This window comes from Staurois parvus, unplaced genomic scaffold (genome assembly GCF_062004578.1).
Source record: "Staurois parvus isolate SC_StPar_1 unplaced genomic scaffold, SC_StPar_1.0 ptg003263l, whole genome shotgun sequence".
NCBI lineage: Eukaryota > Metazoa > Chordata > Amphibia > Anura > Ranidae > Staurois > Staurois parvus.
The window spans coordinates 64861-91775 of NW_028321059.1; the positions used below are offsets into that span (position 1 = coordinate 64861).

Genomic DNA, 26915 nt, shown 5'->3' on the forward strand with positions numbered 1-26915 from the left:
ATGTGAGGCTACGCGGGTCTATGTGAGGCTACACGGGTCTATGTGAGGCTACGCGGGTCTATGTGAGGCTACACGGGTCTATGTGAGGCTACGCGGGTCTATGTGAGGCTACACGGGTCTATGTGAGGCTACACGGGTCTATGTGAGGCTACACGGGTCTATGTGAGGCTATACGGGTCTATGTGAGGCTACACGGGTCTATGTGAGGCTACATAACACTATACAGGTCTATATAAAACCATAACAGACTCCTCAGGACTATATAAGGACAGGATTGGTGGCGGGAAGAATACAGAGGAGAGGAAACAATAGAAAGAAATGTGACCCCCAGAGACGGGAATGAGGAAATATTTCTATAGAGCCAGACATTGTCACTGCAAGAGTTCACCCAACAATCATGGCACACGGAACCCCAATACTGAGACACAGAACCCCAATACTAATTCATGGAACCCCAATACTAATACATGGAACCCCAATACTGAGACACAGAACCCCAATACTAATACATGGAACCCCAATACTGAGACACAGAACCCCAATACTAATACATGGAACCCCAATACTGAGACACAGAACCCCAATACTAATACATGGAACCCCAATACTGAGACACAGAACCCCAATACTGAGACACAGAACCCCAATACTAATACATGGAATTCCAAAACTTACATATAGAACCCCAATACTGATATAAAGAACCCTAACATTGATGCATAGAACCCCAATACTGACATACAGAGCCCCAATACTGACATATGGAACCCCAATACTGACACATGGAACCCAATACTGACACACAGAACCCCAATACTGACACACAGAACACCAATACTGACACATGGAACCCTAATTCTGGCACACAAAACCCAAAACTGACATACTGAGCCCAATACTGAGACAGAAACCCAATACTGAGACATAGAACCCCAATACTGACATGCAGAACCCCAATACTGAGACAGAACCCCAATACTGACATGCAGAACTCCAATACTGAGACAGAACCCCAATACTGACATGCAGAACTCCAATACTGGCATACTGAGCCTCATACTGAGACAGAACCCCAATACTGACATACTGAGCCCCATACTGAGACATAGAATCCCGATACTGACATACTGAGCCTAATACTGAGACAGAACCCCAATACCCACATGAAGAACCCCAATACTGACATATTGAGCCCAATACTGAGACAGAACCCCAATACCCACATGAAGAACCCCAATACTGACATATTGAGCCCAATACTGAGACAGAACCTCAATACCCACATGAAGAACCCCAATACTGACATATTGAGCCCAATACTGAGACAGAACCCCAATACCCACATGAAGAATCCCAATACTGACATATTGAGCCCAATACTGAGACAGAACCCCAATACCCACATGAAGAACCCCAAAACTGACATACTGAGCCCCATACTGAGACATAGAATCCCGATACTGACATATTGAGCCCAATACTGAGACAGAACCCCAATACCCACATGAAGAACCCCAATACTGACATATTGAGCCCAATACTGAGACAGAACCCCAATACCCACATGAAGAATCCCAATACTGACATATTGAGCCCAATACTGAGACAGAACCCCAATACCCACATGAAGAATCCCAATACTGACATATTGAGCCCAATACTGAGACAGAACCCCAATACCCACATGAAGAACCCCAAAACTGACATACTGAGCCCCATACTGAGACATAGAATCCCGATACTGACATATTGAGCCCAATACTGAGACAGAACCCCAATACCCACATGAAGAACCCCAATACTGACATATTGAGCCCAATACTGAGACAGAACCCCAATACCCACATGAAGAACCCCAATACTGCCACACAGACCCTGAATTTAGGACAGACAGTGTCTTCAATGATCAGCGCCATCTTCTCGTTTGACCATCACAGGGATTCCAGAATTTACAGCTTCAGTCTAATTTAGAATCGATTGATGAGGTGAGAAGGATTATTGATCCCGGGAGGACTATCAGGTGATCAGGAACAGATCCCAGAACAGGGTGGAGAGGATCAGACAGGGAAGAGCGAGATGAAGAGTTTTCACCAAACTGGGGCCATTGTCAGACTGTTGCTGACACCGATGTCTTCTTCTCCCTCAGGGCCGTGTTTACGTATGAAAGAAAATGGAGCCTGAAGCTGATGGATTCTGGAGGTAAGTCGGAGATCCCCGTGTGTCCTTCCTGTGTCTGCTGGCCGTGAGTCCCGAGTCTTCTACCTTGTCTGTCTCCTGATTGAGGTCACCTGCCCCCCCACCCCACACTGCAAGGGTTCAATACTCCGTATGTCTGGGGTGGGCAGGATTGCTTACCATCTATGGACTGTGGCCAATCTCTTGGCATCATCATTGATCCTACATTGTATGTGGAGGGGCAAGCATGCAACCACGGCCATGAGCGTCTGAGGGAGGAGGCCTATGGGAAGATGGACACAAACTGGAGCCGCTCTTCATCAAGCAGACCAGGCTGTGTCTGTATGTTCCTCGGCCCTTGGTGGTGCTCAGAGGATGCACAGTGGAAGGGGGCCTCTGGGAAACTGGGGGTCATAGAGGCGTTGGAGGGCCAAACCCAGCAGGAGCTGTAATGTAGTATATTTTTCAGTAGACTTGGTTTGGGGGGCGGAGTCTGTTGGCCTTGGCCTTGGTGTTGGCAGTGGCTAATCTACTGTGATGGCAGAAGGTACATCTGAGTCTTCATGGTTGGTCAGAGTTGCATTAGAGGAGGACCATTGTCTACCTGCAGAATCCATGTCTGTAAGTCGTTGAAGGAAATCTGCAGTTGTAAGTTGCCATACTGAATCTCCACGTGACTTTCAAGTCTCAAAATCCAAACAAGCATGCAGCCAGTGAAGTTAGATTTGTTCTGGTCAGCCACCTAGAAGCAGATGATCAGGATGACAGCCAGGCAGCTAGCTTTTCCAGAAGGAAGTCACATTCCCAGTCAGAATGCTCAGAGGCTATTGGCTGGCCTCAGTGCTGCCATGACATCATCACACCAGACCTGTGATGTCATTGGTGGAAGGGTAGACTTCTAGTGATAGATGGTCTGTAGATGGGGTGATGGGGTACAGAGAAGTAGATGGTCACATGCCATCTTCATCCTGATGTAGTGAGGACAGAATGGAAGGATTTTGCAGGACTGTCCCAGATGGTATTTTCCAGTAACAGACAGTAGGTGGCCAATGCGTGGAAATCCACTACAAGTTCCAGCAATACATCCAGATGATTGGTCACCATACTTGTGTAGGTATTCCCAGTGGCCCCCTTACCAGCACACTGTCCTGGAGTTGCTCAGGGTGTTGGTGTCTTTTGGATTTGGCGCCCCATCTTTGGTAGGTCACTGACCTACATGTGTGTGCTGGTAAAGCCACCAGGCAGATCCCTGGTGGCCCTTTCCAAGGTTGGTGACCCTCCATCGTCTTGTGTAGGCCAGGTATCTATGTCCTAGCACTCTGCTCACAATTCCCACCATTTCAGGGACTCGAAAATCAGAGGCCTCTCTCTAGAAACACGGCCGAGGATGGCGGAGGAGGCCTTCACCACTGTGGGAACCAGGAGATAGAGATCTGTGGTTTCCATGTGGCTCAGAAACTTCATCCAAGGGGACACGTCTGCCGGATGCAGAGCCGTCCGTGTTCAGATATAGCATTAGACAGTGAAGGAAATGCGCATTGCTCCCCCTGATGCTGAATGTTCGCCCCTCACACAGAAATGATCGGTCTAACAATGGAATGTTCGCCCCTCACAAAGAAATGATCGGTCTAACAATGGAATGTTCGTCCCTCACACAGAAAAGATCGGTCTAACAATGGAATGTTCGCCCCTCACACAGAAATGATCGATCTAACAATGGAATGTTCGCCCCTCACACAGAAATGATCGGTCTAACAATGGAATGTTCGCCCCTCACACAGAAATGATCGGTCTAACAATGGAATGTTCGCCCCTCACACAGAAACGATCGGTCTAACAATGGAATGCCCCCCCCTCACACAGAAATGATCGGTCTAACAATGGAATGTCCCCCCCACACAGAAATGATCGGTCTAACAATGGAATGTTCGCCCCTCACACAGAAATGATCGGTCTAACAATGGAATGTTCGCCCCTCACACAGAAATGATCGGTCTAACAATGGAATGTTCGCCCCTCACACAGAAACGATCGGTCTAACAATGGAATGTTCGCCCCTCACACAGAAACGATCGGTCTAACAATGGAACGTTCGCCCCTCACACAGAAACGATCGGTCTAACAATGGAACGTTCGCCCCTCACACAGAAACGATCGGTCTAACAATGGAACGTTCGCCCCTCACACAGAAATGATCGGTCTAACAATGGAATGTTCGCCCCTCACACAGAAATGATCGGTCTAACAATGGAATGTTCCCCCCCTCACACAGAAATGATCGGTCTAACAATGGAATGTTCCCCCCCTCACACATAAACGATCGGTCTAACAATGGAATGTTCGCCCCTCACACAGAAATGATCGGTCTAACAATGGAATGTTCGCCCCTCACACAGAAATGATCGGTCTAACAATGGAATGTTCGCCCCTCACACAGAAATGATCGGTCTAACAATGGAATGTTCGCCCCTCACACAGAAATGATCGGTCTAACAATGGAATGTTCGCCCCTCACACAGAAACGATCGGTCTAACAATGGAATGTTTGCCCCTCACACAGAAATGATCGGTCTAACAATGGAATGTTCGGTGTAACACTGAGAGACAGAATACAACAACAAATTCAGCAGAAATGCGTCTAACAAATGATGACGGATCTGCATGTTCATGAGGGAAAGAAGGATTTGATCCCCTATCATTCAGCAGGATTTCTGGCTCCCAGGTGTCTCTCATACAGGTAACAAGCTGAGATTAGAAGCAGTCTCTTAAAAGGAGTGCTGCTAATCTCATTGTGTTACCTGTATAAAAGACACCTGTCCACAGGAGCCATCAAACCATCAGATTCCAAACTCTCCACCATGGCAAAGACCAAAGAGCTGTCCAAGGATGTCAGGGACAAGATGGTAGACCTACACAAGGCTGGACTGGGCTACCAAACTATGGCCAAGCAGCTTGGTGAGAAGGTGACAACAGTTGGTGCAATCATTCACAAATGGAAGAAACACAAAACAAGTGTCAGTCTCCCTAGGTCTGGTGCACCATGCAAGATCTCACCTCGTGGGGTGTCAATGATCATGAGAACAGTGAGGAATCATCCCAGAACTACACGTGAGGATCTTGTCAATGATCTCCAGGCAGCTGGGACCACAGTCACCAAGAAAACAATTGGTAACACACTACGCCGACAAGGACTGAAATCCTGCAGTGCCCGCACGGTCCCTCTGCTCAAGAAAGCCCATGTCCAGGCCCGTCTGAAGTCTGCCACTGAACATCTGAATGATGCCGAGGAGGACTGGTGGGAAGTGTTGTGGTCAGAGGAGACCAAAATCCAGCTCTTTGGCATCAACTCAACTCGCCGTGTTTGGAGGAGGAGAAATGCTGCCTATGACCCCAAGAACACCATCCCAACTGTGAAACATGGTGGTGGAAACATTCTGCTTTGGGGGTGTTTTTCTGCTAAGGGGACAGGACAACTGCACCGCATCAGAGGGACGATGGACGGGGCAATGTACCCTCAAATCTTGGGTGAGAACCTTCTTCCCTCAGCCAGGGCATTGAAAATGGGTGGTGGATGGGTGTTCCAGCGTGACAATGACCCAAAACACACGGCCAAGGCAACAAAGGAGCGGCTCAAGAAGAAGCACATTAAGGTCCTGGAGTGGCCTAGCCAGTCTCCACACCTTCATCCGATGGAAAATCTGTGGAGGAGCTGAAAGTTCGAGTTGCCAAACGTCAGCCACCAAACCTTAATGACTTGGAGAGGATCTGCCAAGAGGAGTGGGCCAAAATCCCTCCTGAGATGTGTGCGAACCTGGGGGCCAACTCCAGGAAACCTCTGACCTCTGTGATTGCCAACAAGGGATTGGCCACCAAGTACCAAGTCATGTTTTGTGAAAGGGATCAAATCCTTCTTTCCCTCATGAACATGCAGATCAGTCATCATTTGTTAGACGCATTTCTGCTGAATTTGTTGTTGTATTCTGTCTCTCAGTGTTACACCGAACATTCCATTGTTAGACCGATCGTTTCTGTGTGAGGGACGAACATTCCATTGTTAGACCGATCGTTTCTGTGTGAGGGGCGAACATTCCATTGTTAGACCGATCATTTCTGTGTGAGGGGCGAACATTCCATTGTTAGACCGATCATTTCTGTGTGAGGGGCGAACATTCCATTGTTAGACCGATCGTTTCTGTGTGAGGGGCGAACATTCCATTGTTAGACCGATCGTTTCTATATGAGGGGCGAACATTCCATTGTTAGACCAATCATTTCTGTGTGAGGGGCGAACATTCCATTGTTAGACCGATCATTTCTGTGTGAGGGGCGAACATTCCATTGTTAGACCGATCATTTCTGTGTGAGGGGGGAACGTTCCATTGTTAGACCAATCATTTCTGTGTGAGGGGCGAACATTCCATTGTTAGACCGATCATTTCTGTGTGAGGGGCCAATATTCCATTGTTAGACCGATCATTTCTGTGTGAGGGGCCAACATTCCATTGTTAGACCGATCGTTTCTGTGTGAGGGGCGAACATTCCATTGTTAGACCGATCCTTTCTGTGTGAGGGGCGAACATTCAGCATCAGAGGGGGGCAAATACACATTTCCTGCACTGTATATACCAGTCTATAGAACATTCCAGATGCAGAGCCGCACCGAGGGGTATACAGACATACAAGAATATTCCTTCATTCTGAAATCATGGGTCCAGCGTGTGGACAGACAGACAACATACATGACATGTGGCGGAGGAACATGCTATCCTGCACACATCTACACACAGGCATCTTACATTCAGGTTGTTTGTACAACGCCATCATCTGTGAGGCTGCATGAAGAGGACAGACAGAGCGCCAACCACAACACGGACAGACAGAGTGCCAACCACGACACGGACAGACAGAGCGCCAACCACGACACGGACAGAGAGAGCGCCAACCACGACACGGACAGAGAGAGCGCCAACCACGACACGGACAGAGAGAGCGCCAACCACGACACGGACAGAGAGAGCGCCTACCACGACACGGACAGACAGAGCGCCTACCACGACACGGACAGAGAGCGCCAACCACGACACGGACAGACAGAGCGCCAACCACGACACGGACAGACAGAGCGCCAACCACGACACGGACAGAGAGAGCGCCAACCACGACACGGACAGAGAGAGCGCCAACCACGACACGGACAGACAGCGCACCAACCACGACACGGACAGACAGAGCGCCAACCACGACACGGACAGACAGAGCGCCAACCACGACACGGACAGAGAGAGCGCCAACCACAACACGGACAGAGAGAGCGCCAACCACGACACGGACAGACAGAGCGCCTACCACGACACGGACAGACAGAGCGCCTACCACGACACGGACAGAGAGAGCGCCAACCACGACACGGACAGAGAGAGCGCCAACCACGACACGGACAGACAGAGCGCCTACCACGACACGGACAGACAGAGCGCCAACCACGACACGGACAGAGAGAGCGCCAACCACGACACGGACAGACAGAGCGCCTACCACGACACGGACAGACAGAGCGCCAACCACGACACGGACAGAGAGAGCGCCAACCACGACACGGACAGAGAGAGCGCCAACCACGACACGGACAGACAGAGCGCCAATCACGACACGGACAGAGAGCGCCAACCACGACACGGACAGACAGAGCGCCAACCACGACACGGACAGAGAGAGCGCCAACCACGACACGGACAGACAGAGCGCCAAACACGACACGGACAGAGAGAGCGCCAACCACGACACGGACAGAGAGAGCGCCAACCACGACACGGACAGACAGAGCGCCTACCACGACACGGACAGAGAGCGCCAACCACGACACGGACAGAGAGAGCGCCAACCACGACACGGACAGACAGAGCGCCAACCACGACACGGACAGACAGAGCGCCTACCACGACACGGACAGAGAGCGCCAACCACGACACGGACAGACAGAGCGCCAACCACGACACGGACAGACAGAGCACCAACCACGACACGAACAGAGAGAGCGCCAACCACGACACGGACAGACAGAGCGCCAACCACGACACGGACAGACAGAGCGCCAACCACAACACGGACAGAGAGAGCGCCAACCACGACACGGACAGACAGAGCGCCAACCACGACACGGACAGACAGAGCGCCAACCACGACACGGACAGACAGAGCGCCAACCACGACACGGACAGACAGAGCGCCTACCACGACACGGACAGAGAGCGCCAACCACGACACGGACAGAGAGAGCGCCAACCACGACACGGACAGACAGAGCGCCTACCACGACACGGACAGACAGAGCGCCAACCACGACACGGACAGAGAGAGCGCCAACCACGACACGGACAGAGAGAGCGCCAACCACGACACGGACAGACAGAGCGCCTACCACGACACGGACAGAGAGCGCCAACCACGACACGGACAGACAGAGCGCCAACCACGACACGGACAGAGAGAGCGCCAACCACGACACGGACAGACAGAGCGCCAACCACGACACGGACAGAGAGAGCGCCAACCACGACACGGACAGAGAGAGCGCCAACCACGACACGGACAGACAGAGCGCCTACCACGACACGGACAGAGAGCGCCAACCACGACACGGACAGACAGAGCGCCAACCACGACACGGACAGAGAGAGCGCCAACCACGACACGGACAGAGAGAGCGCCAACCACGACACGAACAGAGAGAGCGCCAACCACGACACGGACAGACAGAGCGCCAACCACGACACGGACAGACAGAGCGCCAACCACGACACGGACAGAGAGAGCGCCAACCACGACACGGACAGACAGAGCGCCAACCACGACACGGACAGAGAGAGCGCCAACCACGACACGGACAGAGAGAGCGCCAACCACGACACGGACATACAGAGCGCCTACCACGACACGGACAGAGAGCGCCAACCACGACACGGACAGAGAGAGCGCCAACCACAACACGGACAGACAGAGCGCCAACCACGACACGGACAGAGAGAGCGCCAACCACGACACGGACAGACAGAGCGCCTACCACGACACGCACAGAGATCGCCAACCACGACACGGACAGAGAGAGCGCCAACCACGACATGGACAGAGAGAGCGCCAACCACGACACGGACAGACAGCGCGCCAACCACGACATGGACAGAGAGAGCGCCAACCACGACACAGACAGAGAGAGCGCCAACCACGACACGGACAGAGAGAGCGCCAACCACGACACGGACAGAGAGAGCGCCAACCACGACACGGACAGAGAGAGCGCCAATCACAACACAGACAGAGAGAGCGCCAACCACGACACGGACAGAGAGAGCGCCAACCACGACACGGACAGACAGAGCGCCTACCACTACACGGACAGACAGAGCGCCTACCACGACACGGACAGACAGAGCGCCAACCACGACACGGACAGAGAGAGCGCCAACCACGACACGGACAGAGAGAGCGCCAACCACGACACGGACATACAGAGCGCCTACCACGACACGGACAGAGAGCGCCAACCACGACACGGACAGAGAGAGCGCCAACCACAACACGGACAGACAGAGCGCCAACCACGACACGGACAGAGAGAGCGCCAACCACGACACGGACAGACAGAGCGCCTACCACGACACGCACAGAGATCGCCAACCACGACACGGACAGAGAGAGCGCCAACCACGACATGGACAGAGAGAGCGCCAACCACGACACGGACAGACAGCGCGCCAACCACGACATGGACAGAGAGAGCGCCAACCACGACACAGACAGAGAGAGCGCCAACCACGACACGGACAGAGAGAGCGCCAACCACGACACGGACAGAGAGAGCGCCAACCACGACACGGACAGAGAGAGCGCCAATCACAACACAGACAGAGAGAGCGCCAACCACGACACGGACAGAGAGAGCGCCAACCACGACACGGACAGAGAGAGCGCCAACCACGACACGGACAGAGAGAGCGCCAACCACGACACGGACAGAGAGAGCGCCAACCACGACACGGACAGACAGAGCGCCTACCACTACACGGACAGACAGAGCGCCTACCACGACACGGACAGACAGACGGATCAAATATCATTTAATATGCAGTACATATCGCTCAGCACCAGTCAGGATGTACAGGAACCGAACGGGGGGGGGGAGCAGGAGACGTCACCACACTTCATCCCGCCAGGGTAGGGTGGTGCAGGGTCAGGAGATGGCAGGGAGGGTCAGGGGATGGGGGTGCAGGGTCGGGGGATGGGGGTGCAGGGTCTGGGGATGGGGTGGAGGGTTGGGGGATAGGGGTGCAGGGTCCGGGGATGGGGGTGGAGGGTCGGGGGATAGGGGTGCAGGGTCGGGGGATGGGGGTGCAGGGTCGGGGGATGGTAGGGAAGGTCAGGGGATGGTAATGCTGGGTCGGGGGATGGCGGTGCAGGGTCGGGGGATGGGGGTGCAGGGTCGGGGGATGGCGGTGCACGGTCGGGGGATGGGGGTGCAGGGTCGGGGGATGGCGGTGCAGGGTCGGGGGATGGGGGTGCAGGGTCGGGGGATGGGGGTGCAGGGTCGGGGGATGGTAGGGAAGGTCAGGGGATGGTAATGCTGGGTCGGGGGATGGCGGTGCAGGGTCGGGGGATGGCGGTGCAGGGTCGGGGGATGGGGGTGCAGGGTCGGGGGATGGCGGTGCAGGGTCGGGGGATGGGGGTGCAGGGTCGGGGGATGGGGGTGCAGGGTCGGGGGATGGTAGGGAAGGTCAGGGGATGGTAATGCTGGGTCGGGGGATGGCGGTGCAGGGTCGGGGGATGGCGGTGCAGGGTCGGGGGATGGCGGTGCAGGGTCGGGGGATGGGGGTGCAGGGTCGGGGGATGGTAGGGAAGGTCAGGGGATGGTAATGCTGGGTCGGGGGATGGTAATGCTGGGTCGGGGGATGGCGGTGCAGGGTCGGGGGATGGCGGTGCAGGGTCGGGGGATGGCGGTGCAGGGTCGGGGGATGGGGGTGCAGGGTCGGGGGATGGTAGGGAAGGTCAGGGGATGGTAATGCTGGGTCGGGGGATGGCGGTGCAGGGTCGGGGGATGGCGGTGCAGGGTCGGGGGATGGCGGTGCAGGGTCGGGGGATGGGGGTGCAGGGTTCATGAATGGTAGTAAATGGTTGGGACCCCCATACATGCTGCGGGGGGCACACTTCTGTCGCCAATCTCTGGGAACGATTATCAGATCCCGGCTCCCATAGTTCGCTCTCCGCCTCTTCCGCTCATTTTCTGGTCGGCTGGTCCTGGGAAGCCGGAATGCTGGAGGACTCCGGGGAATGAAGGGAAGGATTGTGACCGCTCATCCTGTACTGGGACAGCTGAGATCCATCATCCTCATCCTCATCGACCACTTTCCCAGCCCCTCCCCCAGCCCTGGCATTGCACAATCTGTCTCCAGGATTCCTGTAAACATCCAAAAATTCCCATCTGATATCCTGGAACGTCCTCATCCCTGCAACCGGAACACCTAAAGGGTCACCCCGCCCACAACTGCTGCTTCAGTGTTTGGGGGGTGCTGGAGAGAGAACCTGACACCCGCTGTGCCCATTATGAGGAGTTCCCACCATCCCTGTGCTGAGTCCCCAGGTCTGTACACCCGCTGTGCCCATTATGAGGGGTTCCCACCGTCCCTGTGCCCATTATGAGGGGTTCCCACCATCCCTGTGCTGAGTTCCCGGATCTGTACCCCCCCTGTGTCCATTATGAGGGGTTCCCACCATCCCTGTGCTGAGTTCCCGGATCTGTACCCCCCCGTGTCCATTATGAGGGGTTCCCACCGTCCCTGTGCCCATTATGAGGGGTTCCCACCATCCCTGTGCTGAGTTCCCGGATCTGTACCCCCCCTGTGTCCATTATGAGGGGTTCCCACCATCCCTGTGATGAGTTCCCAGGTCTGTGCCCATTATGAGGGGTTCCCACCATCCCTGTGCTGAGTTCCCGGATCTGTACACCCGCTGTGTCCATTATGAGGGGTTCCCACCATCCCTGTGATGAGTTCCCGGGTCTGTACCCCCCTGTGCCCATTATGAGGGGTTCCCACCATCCCTGTGCCCATTATGAGGGGTTTCCACCATCCCTGTGCTGAGTTCCCGGGTCTGTACACCCGCTGTGCCCATTATGAGGGATTCCCACCATCCCTGTGCTGAGTTCTCGGGTCTGTACCCCCGCTGTGCCCATTATGAGGGGTTCCCACCATCTCTGTGCTGAGTTCTCGGGTCTGTACCCCCGCTGTGCCCATTATGAGGGGTTCCCACCATCCCTGTGCCCAATATGAGGGGTTCCCACCATCCCTGTGCCCATTATGAGGGGTTCCCACCATCCCTGTGCCCAATATGAGGGGTTCCCACCATCCCTGTGCTGAGTCCCTGGGTCTGTGCACCCGCTGTGCCCAATATGAGGGGTTCCCACCATCCCTGTGCTGAGTCCCTGGGTCTGTGCACCCGCTGTGCCCATTATGAGGGGTTCCCACCATCCCTGTGCCCAATATGAGGGGTTCCCCACCTAGAACTCAGACACCACTGTTGGGTGGGGGTCCCTGCAGAGCGCAGTGGGCGGAGTCCACCCTCGGTGGTCCGGGGATAGGTGTGGAATGCGCCGGTCTCCTCCAGCTTCTTATGTAACGATCGGTAATTAATGACAGATTGCTGGACTCTGAGGCCTGGATACCAGCCATGTCTGGAGGGGCGGGGCTAGGGCAGAGAGGGCGGGGCTGGACAGAAAAATGTGCAGCCACATTGGGAGGAAAGGCAGAGGGGGGATTAACCCCCTGTGTCCCCCCCTGTGCCCCCCCCTGTGTCCCCCCCCCGTGTCCCCCTCATGGAGGGACATTCTGCCGGAACTTCCTACTTCACTCGGTGCAAACAAGAGGGTTCCCTGCTGAGATCGTCCTTCATATACTGAGAGATCGAATATAATCCTCCCCTGGCTGAGCAGCAACGTCCGCAAATAGTACCAGACCGAGTCATGGGGGGGGGGGGGGGGAGGATTCATACACCATGTTACATTGTATCCCCATCTGATCGATGTTTATAAACAATGTTACTTTGTATCTCTCCATCTCCCGTCTGATCGATGTATATAAACAATGTTACTTTGTATCTCTATCTCCCGTCTGATCGATGTTTATAAACAATGTTACTTTGTATCTCTCCATCTCCCGTCTGATCGATGTTTATAAACAATGTTACTTTGTATCTCTCCATCTCCCGTCTGATCGATGTTTATAAACAATGTTACTTTGTATCTCTCTATCTCCCGTCTGATCGATGTTTATAAACAATGTTACTTTGTATCTCTATCTCCCGTCTGATCGATGTTTATAAACAACGTTACTTTGTATCTCTATCTCCCGTCTGATCGATGTTTATAAACAATGTTACTTTGTACCTCTCTATCTCCCGTCTGATCGATGTTTATAAACAATGTTACTTTGTATCTCTCTATCGCCCGTCTGATCGATGTTTATAAACAATGTTACTTTGTATCTCTCTATCTCCCGTCTGATCGATGTTTATAAACAATGTTACTTTGTATCTCTATCTCCCGTCTGATCGATGTTTATAAACAACGTTACTTTGTATCTCTATCTCCCGTCTGATCGATGTTTATAAACAATGTTACTTTGTACCTCTCTATCTCCCGTCTGATCGATGTTTATAAACAATGTTACTTTGTATCTCTCTATCTCCCGTCTGATCGATGTTTATAAACAATGTTACTTTGTATCTCCATCTCCCGTCTGATCGATGTTTATAAACAATGTTACTTTGTATCTCTCCATCCCCCGTCTGAGCGATGTTTATAAACAATGTTACTTTGTATCTCCCATCTGATCGATGTTTATAAACAATGTTACTTTGTATCTCTCCATCTCCCGTCTGATCGATGTTTATAAACAATGTTACTTTGTATCTCTCCATCTCCCGTCTGATCAATGTTTATAAACAATGTTACTTTGTATCTCTATCTCCCGTCTGATCGATGTTTATAAACAATGTTACTTTGTATCTCCATCTCCCGTCTGATCGATGTTTATAAACAATGTTACTTTGTATCTCTCCATCCCCCGTCTGAGCGATGTTTATAAACAATGTTACTTTGTATCTCTCCATCTCCCATCTGATCGATGTTTATAAACAATGTTACTTTGTATCTCTCCATCTCCCGTCTGATCGATGTTTATAAACAATGTTACTTTGTATCTCTCCATCTCCCGTCTGATCAATGTTTATAAACAATGTTACTTTGTATCTCTATCTCCCGTCTGATCGATGTTTATAAACAATGTTACTTTGTATCTCTATCTCCCGTCTGATCGATGTTTATAAACAATGTTACTTTGTATCTCTCTATCCCCCGTCTGATCGATGTTTATAAACAATGTTACTTTGTATCTCTATCTCCCGTCTGATCGATGTTTATAAACAATGTTACTTTGTATCTCTATCTCCCGTCTGATCGATGTTTATAAACAATGTTACTTTGTATCTCTCTATCCCCCGTCTGATCGATGTTTATAAACAATGTTACTTTGTATCTCTCCATCTCCCGTCTGATCAATGTTTATAAACAATGTTACTTTGTATCTCTCCATCTCCCGTCTGATCAATGTTTATAAACAATGTTACTTTGTATCTCTATCTCCCGTCTTATCGATGTTTATAAACAATGTTACTTTGTATGTCCATCTCCCGTCTGATCGATGTTTATAAACAATGTTACTTTGTATCTCTCCATCTCCCGTCTGATCGATGTTTATAAACAATGTTACTTTGTATCTCTATCTCCCCTCTGATCGATGTTTATAAACAATGTTACTTTGTATCTCTATCTCCCGTCTGATCGATGTTTATAAACAATGTTACTTTGTATCTCTATCTCCCGTCTGATCGATGTTTATTAACCACTTGCCGACCGGCCGTTGTATATAAACGGCCGGACGGTGGCAGTGCAGGGTCGGGTGGCCGTCAACAAACGGCCTCCCCGCACCCTGCTTGTGCGCGCTCCCTGGGAGCGCGCAGCACCGCGATCCGGTGCCCGCTGTGTCCTCCGGACACAGTGAAACACCGATCGTCGGACGGGACCTCTGTACGAGGTCCCGATCATGTGATCACTGATTGGCCAATCAGTGATCACATGCAAAGTAGTAAGCAAGATGTCACTTGTGACATCATTGTTTACTATGTGTGAAATCTGTGAATGATCACAGAGATCACACGGTACAGGGCTATTCACAACAGCCTTGTACCATGTGACAGGATGTGACCAATCACAGCTCACTCAGTTCTTCTCAATGAGTGAATGAATGCACACAGAGAGAAAGAGAAATGATTGCTTTTACATCCTATATGGGTGTAAAAGCAATCAGTGTAAAAAAAAAAAAAAAAAATCTTCATCACCCCCCACAAGTAGTACAGTGTCACCATGGTGACACTGTACTGCTAGGGTGACAGTATGTAAAAAATAAAAATAAAAATAAAAAATAATAATATAAAAAAATAAAATAAAAATGTAAAAAAAAATGTTTAAAAATTATAATTTTTGCTTATAAACTAATTTGGATTTTTTTTTTTTACTAAAAAGATAACGGAATAAATTTTGGCTAAGATTTATGATGAAATATTATTTATTTGCAAAATTTTATAAAAAAAACACTTTTTTTCAAAATTTTTGGACATTTCATTTACATAGCAAAAAAAATACAAATCCCAGCGGTGAATAAATACCACCAAAATAAAGCTTTATCTATCTCAAAAAAATGGTAAAAAATTAATTTGGGTACAGTGTTGCATGACCGCGCAATTGTCATTCAAAGTGTGATAGCGCTAAAAGCTGAAAATTGCCCTGGACAGGAAGGGGGTAAAAGTGTCCGGACTGGAAGTGGTTAACAATGTTACTTTGTATCTCTATCTCCCGTCTGATCGATGTTTATAAACAATGTTACTTTCTATCTCCCGTCTGATCGATGTTTATAAACAATGTTACTTTGTATCTCTCCATCTCCCATCTGATCGATGTTTATAAACAATGTTACTTTCTATCTCCCGTCTGATCGATGTTTATAAACAATGTTACTTTGTATCTCTATCTCCCGTCTGATCGATGTTTATAAACAATGTTACTTTGTATCTCTATCTCCCGTCTGATCGATGTTTATAAACAATGTTACTTTGTATCTCTCTATCTCCCGTCTGATCGATGTTTATAAACAATGTTACTTTGTATCTCTATCTCCCGTCTGATCGATGTTTATAAACAATGTTACTTTGTATCTCTCCATCTCCCGTCTGATCGATGTTTATAAACAATGTTACTTTGTATCTCTCCATCTCCCGTCTGATCGATGTTTATAAACAATGTTACTTTGTATCTCTATCTCCCGTCTGATCGATGTTTATAAACAATGTTACTTTGTATCTCTATCTCCCGTCTGATCGATGTTTATAAACAATGTTACTTTGTATCTCTCTATCTCCCGTCTGATCGATGTTTATAAACAATGTTACTTTGTATCTCTATCTCCCGTCTGATCGATGTTTATAAACAATGTTACTTTGTATCTCTCCATCTCCCGTCTGATCGATGTTTATAAACAATGTTACTTTGTATCTCTCCATCTCCCGTCTGATCGATGTTTATAAACAATGTTACTTTGTATCTCTCCATCTCCCGTCTGATCAATGTTTATAAACAATGTTACTTTGTATCTCCCGTCTGATCGATGTTTATAAACAATGTTACTTTGTATCTCCCGTCTGATCGATGTTTATAAACAATGTTACTTTGTATCTCTCCATCTCCCGTCTGATCGATGTTTATAAACAATGTTACTTTGTATCTCCCATCTGATCGATGTTTATAAACAATGTTACTTTGTATCTCCATCTCCCGTCTGATCGATGTTTATAAACAATGTTACTTTGTATCTCTATCTCCCGTCTGATCGATGTTTATAAACAATGTTACTTTGTATCTCTATCTCCCGTCTGATCGATGTTTATAAACAATGTTACTTTGTATCTCCATCTCCCGTCTGATCGATGTTTATAAACAATGTTACTTTGTATCTCTATCTCCCGTCTGATCGATGTTTATAAACAATGTTACTTTGTATCTCTATCTCCCGTCTGATCGATGTTTATAAACAATGTTACTTTGTATCTCCCGTCTGATCGATGTTTATAAACAATGTTACTTTGTATCTCCCGTCTGATCGATGTTTATAAACAATGTTACTTTGTATCTCTCCATCTCCCGTCTGATCGATGTTTATAAACAATGTTACTTTGTATCTCCCGTCTGATCGATGTTTATAAACAATGTTACTTTGTATCTCCATCTCCCGTCTGATCGATGTTTATAAACAATGTTACTTTGTATCTCTATCTCCCGTCTGATCGATGTTTATAAACAATGTTACTTTGTATCTCTATCTCCCGTCTGATCGATGTTTATAAACAATGTTACTTTGTATCTCCCGTCTGATCGATGTTTATAAACAATGTTACTTTGTATCTCCCGTCTGATCAATGTTTATAAACAATGTTTGGACAGCAGATTCCGGTTTTTCCTCTTCTTGTCCAGGATTCTGGTGCCTTTCCGCCATTTTCTCCCCACACACACAGCTGTGCCCGATGACGGACAGACAGACACGTCTTTGTCAGGTGATCAGTGTCCAGTGACAGTGATCATAAGTGGGTGGTCCAGCATCTGGCTCCTCCTACGGGATCTTCCCACTGTAAGGAACAGAGAAGGGGGTGGGGCCTTTCAGGATAGGAGCCAATGACACTCTGCAGTCTCTAATGATGTGAAACGTACCATTCACATGGTGGAGCTCAGGGAGAGAAGTCCAGTGTTGATGGCAGGAGGAGCAAGGTCCGGGACTGTGGGAGGAGGAAGGTCGGGAACAATCCCGGTGTGCGGGAGGAGGAAGGTCGGGAACAATCCCGGTGTGCGGGAGGAGGAAGGTCGGGAACAATCCCGGTGTGCGGGAGGAGGAAGGTCGGGAACAATCCCGGTGTGCGGGAGGAGGAAGGTCGGGAACAATCCCGGTGTGCGGGAGGAGGAAGGTCGGGAACAATCCCGGTGTGCGGGAGGAGGAAGGTCGGGAACAATCCCGGTGTGCGGGAGGAGGAAGGTCGGGAACAATCCCGGTGTGCGGGAGGAGGAAGGTCGGGAACAATCCCGATGTACTGGAGGAGGAAGGTCGGGAACAATCCCGATGTACTGGAGGAGGAAGGTCGGGAACAATCCCGGTGTGCGGGAGGAGGAAGGTCGGGAACAATCCCGGTGTGCGGGAGGTGGAAAGTCGGGAACAATCCCGGTGTGCGGGAGGTGGAAAGTCGGGAACAATCCCGGTGTGCGGGAGGTGGAAAGTCGGGAACAATCCCGGTGTGCGGGAGGTGGAAAGTCGGGAACATTCCCGGTGTGCGGGAGGAGGAAAGTTGCTGACAATCCCGATGTGCGGGAGGAGGGAGGATGGATGGTTAGGAACAATCTTGATGCGCGGGAGGAGGAAGGTCGGGAACAATCCCGATGTGCGGAAGGAGGAAGGTTAGGAACAATCTCGATGTGCGGGAGGAGGAAAGTCAGGAACAATCCCGATGTGCAGGAGGAGGAAAGTCGGAAACAATCCCGGTGTGCGGGAGGAGGAAGGCCGGGAACAATCCTGGTGTGCGGGAGGAGGAAGGTTAGATGGTTAGGAACCATCCCGGTGTGTGGGAGGAGGAAGGTTAGGAACAATCCCGATGTGGGGAGGAGGAAGGTTGGGAACAATCCCGATGTGGGGAGGAGGAAGGTTGGATGGTTAGGAACAATCCTGATGCGCGGGAGGAGGAAGGTCGGGAACGATCCCGATGCGAGGGAGGAGGAAGGTCGGGAACGATCCCGATGCGAGGGAGGAGGAAGGTCGGGAACGATCCCGATGCGAGGGAGGAGGAAGGTCGGGAACGATCCCGATGCGAGGGAGGAGGAAGGTCGGGAACGATCCCGATGCGCGGGAGGAGGAAGGTCGGGAACGATCCCGATGCGCGGGAGGAGGAAGGTCGGGAACAATCCCGATGTACTGGAGTAGGAAGGTCGGGAACAATCCCGGTGTGTGGGAGGAGGAAGGTCGGGAACAATCCCGATGTGAGGGAGGAGGAAGGTCGGGAACAATCCCGATGTGCGGGAGGAGGAAGGTCGGGAACAATCCCGATGTGCGGGAGGAGGAAGGTCGGGAACAATCCCGATGCACCAGAGGAGGAAGGTCGGGAACAATCCCGATGTACTGAAGGAGGAAGGTCGGGAACAATCCCAATGCGCGGGAGGTGGAAGGTCGGGAACAATCCTGATGTGTGGGAGGAGGAAGGTTGGATGGTTAGGAACAATCTCGATGTGCGGGAGGAGGAAAGTCGGGAACAATCCTGATGCACGGGAGGAGGAAGGTCGGGAACAATCCCGATGCGGGGGAGGAGGAAGGTTGGGAACAATCCCGATGTGAGGAGGAGGAAGGTCGGGAATGATCCCGATGCCCGGGAGGAGGAAGGTCAGGAACGATCCCGATGCGCGGGAGGAGGAAGGTCGGGAACGATCCCGATGCGCGGGAGGTGGAAGGTCGGGAACGATCCCGATGCACGGGAGGAGGAAGGTCGGGAACGATCCCGATGCACGGGAGGAGGAAGGTCGGGAACGATCCCGATGCACGGGAGGAGGAAGGTTGGATGTTTAGGAACAATCCTGATGTGCGGGAGGAGGAACGTCGGGAACGATCCCGATGTGTGGGAGGAGGAAGGCCGGGAACAATCCCAATGAGGGGAGGAGGAAAGTCGGGAACAATCCCGATGTGCGGGAGGAGGAAGGCCGGGAACGATCCCGATGCGGGGGAGGAGGAAGGTCGGGAACAATCCCGATGCACGGGAGGAGGAAGGTTGGATGTTTAGGAACAATCCCGATGTGCGGGAGGAGGAAGGTCAGGAACGATCCCGATGCGCGGGAGGAGGAAGGTCAGGAACGATCCCAATGCAGGGGAGGAGGAAGGTCGGGAACGATCCCGATGTGCGGGAGGAGGAAAGTCGGGAACGATCCCGATGTGTGGGAGGAGGAAGGTCAGGAACGATCCCGATGCGCGGGAGGAGGAAGGTCGGGAACGATCCCGATGCGGGGGAGGAGGAAGGTCGGGAACGATCCCGATGTGCGGGAGGAGGAAGGCCGGGAACGATCCCGATGCGGGGGAGGAGGAAAGTCTCTAATAGGTTCAACAACAAGATAGTGGCAGGAAAAATCAAATCCCCAATTCCCCTCCCCGCTTTTTCTCCTGGGCTCTGTCTGGTCACCTGACATCGGGGGTGGGGAATGGACAGTACAGCCAGCCTCTGTGTATGCAAATCACAGCTCTCTTCTTATCCACGCCTCCTCTCCCCTCATCCAATCACAGAGTGCCTTGTAATTTATGAAGAGACAAGGCTGGGGGCGGGGAATGGACAGTACAGCCAACCTCTGTGTCTGCAATTCACAGCTCTCTTCTTATCCACGCCTCCTCTCCCCTCATCCAGTCACAGAGTATCTTGTATGATTACACAGGGGACGGTGGGCAGGTAAATGGCGGTGCAGCTGCTGTGTATATGAGGTATAAATGAGGTTCACCTTTCATAGTCGCAGTGCAAGAAATATAGTGAAAGCTCTGCCATCCGCCATGATCCAATCTATAAATAGTAAAGAGATAGCAGCTCCTGCAGGAAGTTGGTGCCCGGAGTTCCGCTATCAGTGCAGGAAATGTCTTTGGGGTCCCTCTGATCTCACGGCACCGAGAACATCATTAGGACAGACAATGTATCCATCCAGATCCTTCTCATCCGCAGCTTCAGGACCTCACCTCCATGGAGTAAGGGGGTTAGAACCCCTGTTGGAGATTCACCTTCACTTCCTGCCCATAGCCAACAACAGGAAGTGAGAGGAAATCCCTCCAAAGTGAGGACAGAACTGGTGTCCCCATATGAAGATTTCTCCTCTCTTCCTGTTGTGGTGACAACCCAAAACCTCTAACAAGGAGCCAAAACCAGAAACCTGACCGAGGTTCCCATCACACTCTATCCAAAACCAAGAGGTCCATCGTGTCCCCGCCCCCCCGCCATGTTTGTGGACACAATAATCCTGATCTCCGCCATGTTTGTGGACACAATAATCCTGATCTCCATGTTTGTGGACACAATAATCCTGATCTCCATGTTTGTGGACACAATAATCCTGATCTCCATGTTTGTGGACACAATAATCCTGATCCCCGCCATGTTTGTGGACACAATAATCGTGATCCCCGCCATGTTTGTGGACACAATAATCCTGATCTCCATGTTTGTGGACACAATAATCCTGATCTCCATGTTTGTGGACACAATAATCCTGATCTCCGCCATGTTTGTGGACACAATAATCCTGATCCCCGCCATGTTTGTGGACACAATAATCCTGATCTCCATGTTTGTGGACACAATAATCCTGATCACCATGTTTGTGGACACAATAATCCTGATCACCATGTTTGTGGACACAATAATCGTGATCCCCGCCATGTTTGTGGACACAATAATCCTGATCTCCATGTTTGTGGACACAATAATCCTGATCCCCGCCATGTTTGTGGACACAATAATCCTGATCTCCATGTTTGTGGACACAATAATCCTGATCTCCGCCATGTTTGTGGACACAATAATCTTGATCTCCGCCATGTTTGTGGACACAATAATCGTGATCTCCATGTTTGTGGACACAATAATCGTGATCTCCATGTTTGTGGACACAATAATCCTGATCTCCATGTTTGTGGACACAATAATCCTGATCTCCATGTTTGTGGACACAATAATCCTGATCTCCATGTTTGTGGACACAATAATCCTGATCTCCGCCATGTTTGTGGACACAATAATCCTGATCTCCATGTTTGTGGACACAATAATCCTGATCTCCATGTTTGTGGACACAATAATCCTGATCCCCGCCATGTTTGTGGACACAATAATCCTGATCCCCGCCATGTTTGTGGACACAATAATCCTGATCTCCATGTTTGTGGACACAATAATCGTGATCCCCGCCATGTTTGTGGACACAATAATCCTGATCTCCATGTTTGTGGACACAATAATCGTGATCCCCGCCATGTTTGTGGACACAATAATCCTGATCTCCGCCATGTTTGTGGACACAATAATCCTGATCTCCGCCATGTTTGTGGACACAATAATCCTGATCTCCATGTTTGTGGACACAATAATCCTGATCTCCGCCATGTTTGTGGACACAATAATCCTGATCTCCATGTTTGTGGACACAATAATCCTGATCTCCGCCATGTTTGTGGACACAATAATCCTGATCTCCATGTTTGTGGACACAATAATCCTGATCTCCGCCATGTTTGTGGACACAATAATCGTGATCTCCACCATGTTTGTGGACACAATAATCCTGATCTCCATGTTTGTGGACACAATAATCGTGATCTCCATGTTTGTGGACACAATAATCCTGATCTCCATGTTTGTGGACACAATAATCCTGATCTCCATGTTTGTGGACACAATAATCCTGATCTCCATGTTTGTGGACACAATAATCCTGATCTCCATGTTTGTGGACACAATAATCGTGATCCCCGCCATGTTTGTGGACACAATAATCCTGATCTCCATGTTTGTGGACACAATAATCCTGATCTCCGCCATGTTTGTGGACACAATAATCCTGATCTCCGCCATGTTTGTGGACACAATAATCCTGATCTCCATGTTTGTGGACACAATAATCCTGATCTCCGCCATGTTTGTGGACACAATAATCTTGATCTCCGCCATGTTTGTGGACACAATAATCGTGATCTCCATGTTTGTGGACACAATAATCCTGATCTCCATGTTTGTGGACACAATAATCCTGATCTCCATGTTTGTGGACACAATAATCCTGATCTCCATGTTTGTGGACACAATAATCCTGATCTCCGCCATGTTTGTGGACACAATAATCCTGATCTCCGCCATGTTTGTGGACACAATAATCCTGATCTCCATGTTTGTGGACACAATAATCCTGATCTCCATGTTTGTGGACACAATAATCGTGATCCCCGCCATGTTTGTGGACACAATAATCGTGATCCCCGCCATGTTTGTGGACACAATAATCGTGATCCCCGCCATGTTTGTGGACACAATAATCATGATCCCCGCCATGTTTGTGGACACAATAATCCTGATCTCCATGTTTGTGGACACAATAATCCTGATCTCCATGTTTGTGGACACAATAATCCTGATCCCCGCCATGTTTGTGGACACAATAATCCTGATTCCCGCCATGTTTGTGGACACAATAATCCTGATCTCCATGTTTGTGGACACAATAATCGTGATCCCCGCCATGTTTGTGGACACAATAATCCTGATCTCCATGTTTGTGGACACAATAATCGTGATCTCCATGTTTGTGGACACAATAATCCTGATCTCCATGTTTGTGGACACAATAATCCTGATCTCCATGTTTGTGGACACAATAATCCTGATCTTCATGTTTGTGGACACAATAATCCTGATCCCCGCCATGTTTGTGGACACAATAATCGTGATCCCCGCCATGTTTGTGGACACAATAATCCTGATCTCCATGTTTGTGGACACAATAATCCTGATCTCCGCCATGTTTGTGGACACAATAATCCTGATCTCCGCCATGTTTGTGGACACAATAATCCTGATCTCCATGTTTGTGGACACAATAATCCTGATCTCCGCCATGTTTGTGGACACAATAATCGTGATCTCCATGTTTGTGGACACAATAATCCTGATCCCCGCCATGTTTGTGGACACAATAATCCTGATCCCCGCCATGTTTGTGGACACAATAATCCTGATCTCCATGTTTGTGGACACAATAATCCTGATCCCCGCCATGTTTGTGGACACAATAATCCTGATCTCCATGTTTGTGGACACAATAATCCTGATCTCCATGTTTGTGGACACAATAATCCTGATCTCCATGTTTGTGGACACAATAATCCTGATCTCCATGTTTGTGGACACAATAATCCTGATCTCCATGTTTGTGGACACAATAATCGTGATCCCCGCCATGTTTGTGGACACAATAATCGTGATCCCCGCCATGTTTGTGGACACAATAATCGTGATCCCCGCCATGTTTGTGGACACAATAATCCTGATCTCCATGTTTGTGGACACAATAATCCTGATCTCCGCCATGTTTGTGGACACAATAATCTTGATCTCCGCCATGTTTGTGGACACAATAATCGTGATCTCCATGTTTGTGGACACAATAATCCTGATCCCCGCCATGTTTGTGGACACAATAATCCTGATCCCCGCCATGTTTGTGGACACAATAATCGTGATCTCCATGTTTGTGGACACAATAATCGTGATCCCCGCCATGTTTGTGGACACAATAATCCTGATCTCCATGTTTGTGGACACAATAATCGTGATCTCCATGTTTGTGGACACAATAATCCTGATCTCCATGTTTGTGGACACAATAATCCTGATCTCCATGTTTGTGGACACAATAATCCTGATCTTCATGTTTGTGGACACAATAATCCTGATCCCCGCCATGTTTGTGGACACAATAATCGTGATCCCCGCCATGTTTGTGGACACAATAATCCTGATCTCCATGTTTGTGGACACAATAATCCTGATCTCCGCCATGTTTGTGGACACAATAATCCTGATCTCCGCCATGTTTGTGGACACAATAATCCTGATCTCCATGTTTGTGGACACAATAATCCTGATCTCCGCCATGTTTGTGGACACAATAATCGTGATCTCCATGTTTGTGGACACAATAATCCTGATCCCCGCCATGTTTGTGGACACAATAATCCTGATCCCCGCCATGTTTGTGGACACAATAATCCTGATCTCCATGTTTGTGGACACAATAATCCTGATCCCCGCCATGTTTGTGGACACAATAATCCTGATCTCCATGTTTGTGGACACAATAATCCTGATCTCCATGTTTGTGGACACAATAATCCTGATCTCCATGTTTGTGGACACAATAATCCTGATCTCCATGTTTGTGGACACAATAATCCTGATCTCCATGTTTGTGGACACAATAATCGTGATCCCCGCCATGTTTGTGGACACAATAATCGTGATCCCCGCCATGTTTGTGGACACAATAATCGTGATCCCCGCCATGTTTGTGGACACAATAATCCTGATCTCCATGTTTGTGGACACAATAATCCTGATCTCCGCCATGTTTGTGGACACAATAATCCTGATCTCCATGTTTGTGGACACAATAATCCTGATCTCCGCCATGTTTGTGGACACAATCTTCGTGATCTCCATGTTTGTGGACACAATAATCCTGATCTCCATGTTTGTGGACACAATAATCCTGATCTCCATGTTTGTGGACACAATAATCCTGATCTCCATGTTTGTGGACACAATCTTCGTGATCTCCATGTTTGTGGACACAATCTTCGTGATCTCCATGTTTGTGGACACAATCTTCGTGATCTCCGCCATGTTTCTGGTTTTTGGGTTGTAGTCTACCTGATGCCGAACGTTTCACAGGACGCCGAACGCCCCGGACTTGTAATGTGATTGGTCGGTCTCCTTCTGACCTGAGGGAGGAGCATTCAGATTCTCAGTTTATTTTTTTTTAGAAGCTGTTTTGGTTTTTGTATTCTGTTCTCCCCCACATGTTACATGTTACATGTTCATTCTGTGTTGTTACTTTGTATTCTTTTTCCCATCATAGGATTGGTGCTCTATTCTCAGACAATGGCTGCCACCTCCTGGTACATTTGTATCATTACATGTTCCCAGCATCCATCACTAACATTGATCTTACTGTGGAATCGCCCCCACTGTACCCCCCCATCATGAGTACAACATATATATACATGATATTGCCCCAAGTATTGTCCCCCCTGTATATACATGATATTACCGCAAGTATTGTCCCCCCCCTGTATATACATGATATTGCCCCAAATATTGTCCCCCCCCCGTATATACATGATATTGCCCCAAGTATTGTCCCCGCCCCCCCATATATACATGATATTGCCCCAAGTATTGTCCCCCGCCCCCCCGTATATACATGATATTGCCCCAAGTATTGTCCCCGCCCCCCATATATACACTATATTACCCCAAGTATTGTCCCCGCCCCCCCATATATACACCATATTACCCCAAGTATTGTCCCCGCCCCCCCATATATACACCATATTACCCCAAGTATTGTCCCCGCCCCCCGTATATACATGATATTGCCCCAAGTATTGTCCCCGCCCCCCCGTATATACATGATATTGCCCCAAGTATTGTCCCCGCCCCCGTATATACATGATATTGCCCCAAGTATTGTCCCCGCCCCCCCATATATACACCATCCTGCCCCAAGTATTGTCCCCCCCCCATATATACACTATATTTCCCCAAGTATTGTCCCCGCCCCCCCTGTATATACACTATATTGCCCCAAGTATTGTCCCCGCCCCCGTATATACACTATATTACCCCAAGTATTGTCCCCGCCCCCCCGTATATACACTATATTACCCCAAGTATTGTCCCCGCCCCCGTATATACACTATATTACCCCAAGTATTGTCCCCGCCCCCCCGTATATACACTATATTACCCCAAGT

General features: G+C 49.7%; 1 protein-coding gene across 1 annotated transcript in view; it reads left to right on the plus strand.

The window, feature by feature from the left end:
• Positions 1 to 26915, plus strand: part of LOC149428401 (uncharacterized) — a 96117-nt gene that overhangs the window by 25029 nt on the left and 44173 nt on the right. Inside the window, exon 2 of the mRNA XM_089667460.1 lies at positions 2147 to 2199. Within this exon, the coding sequence (XP_089523586.1) occupies positions 2147 to 2199 (53 nt within the window). The remainder of the gene's footprint in view (positions 1 to 2146; positions 2200 to 26915) is intronic.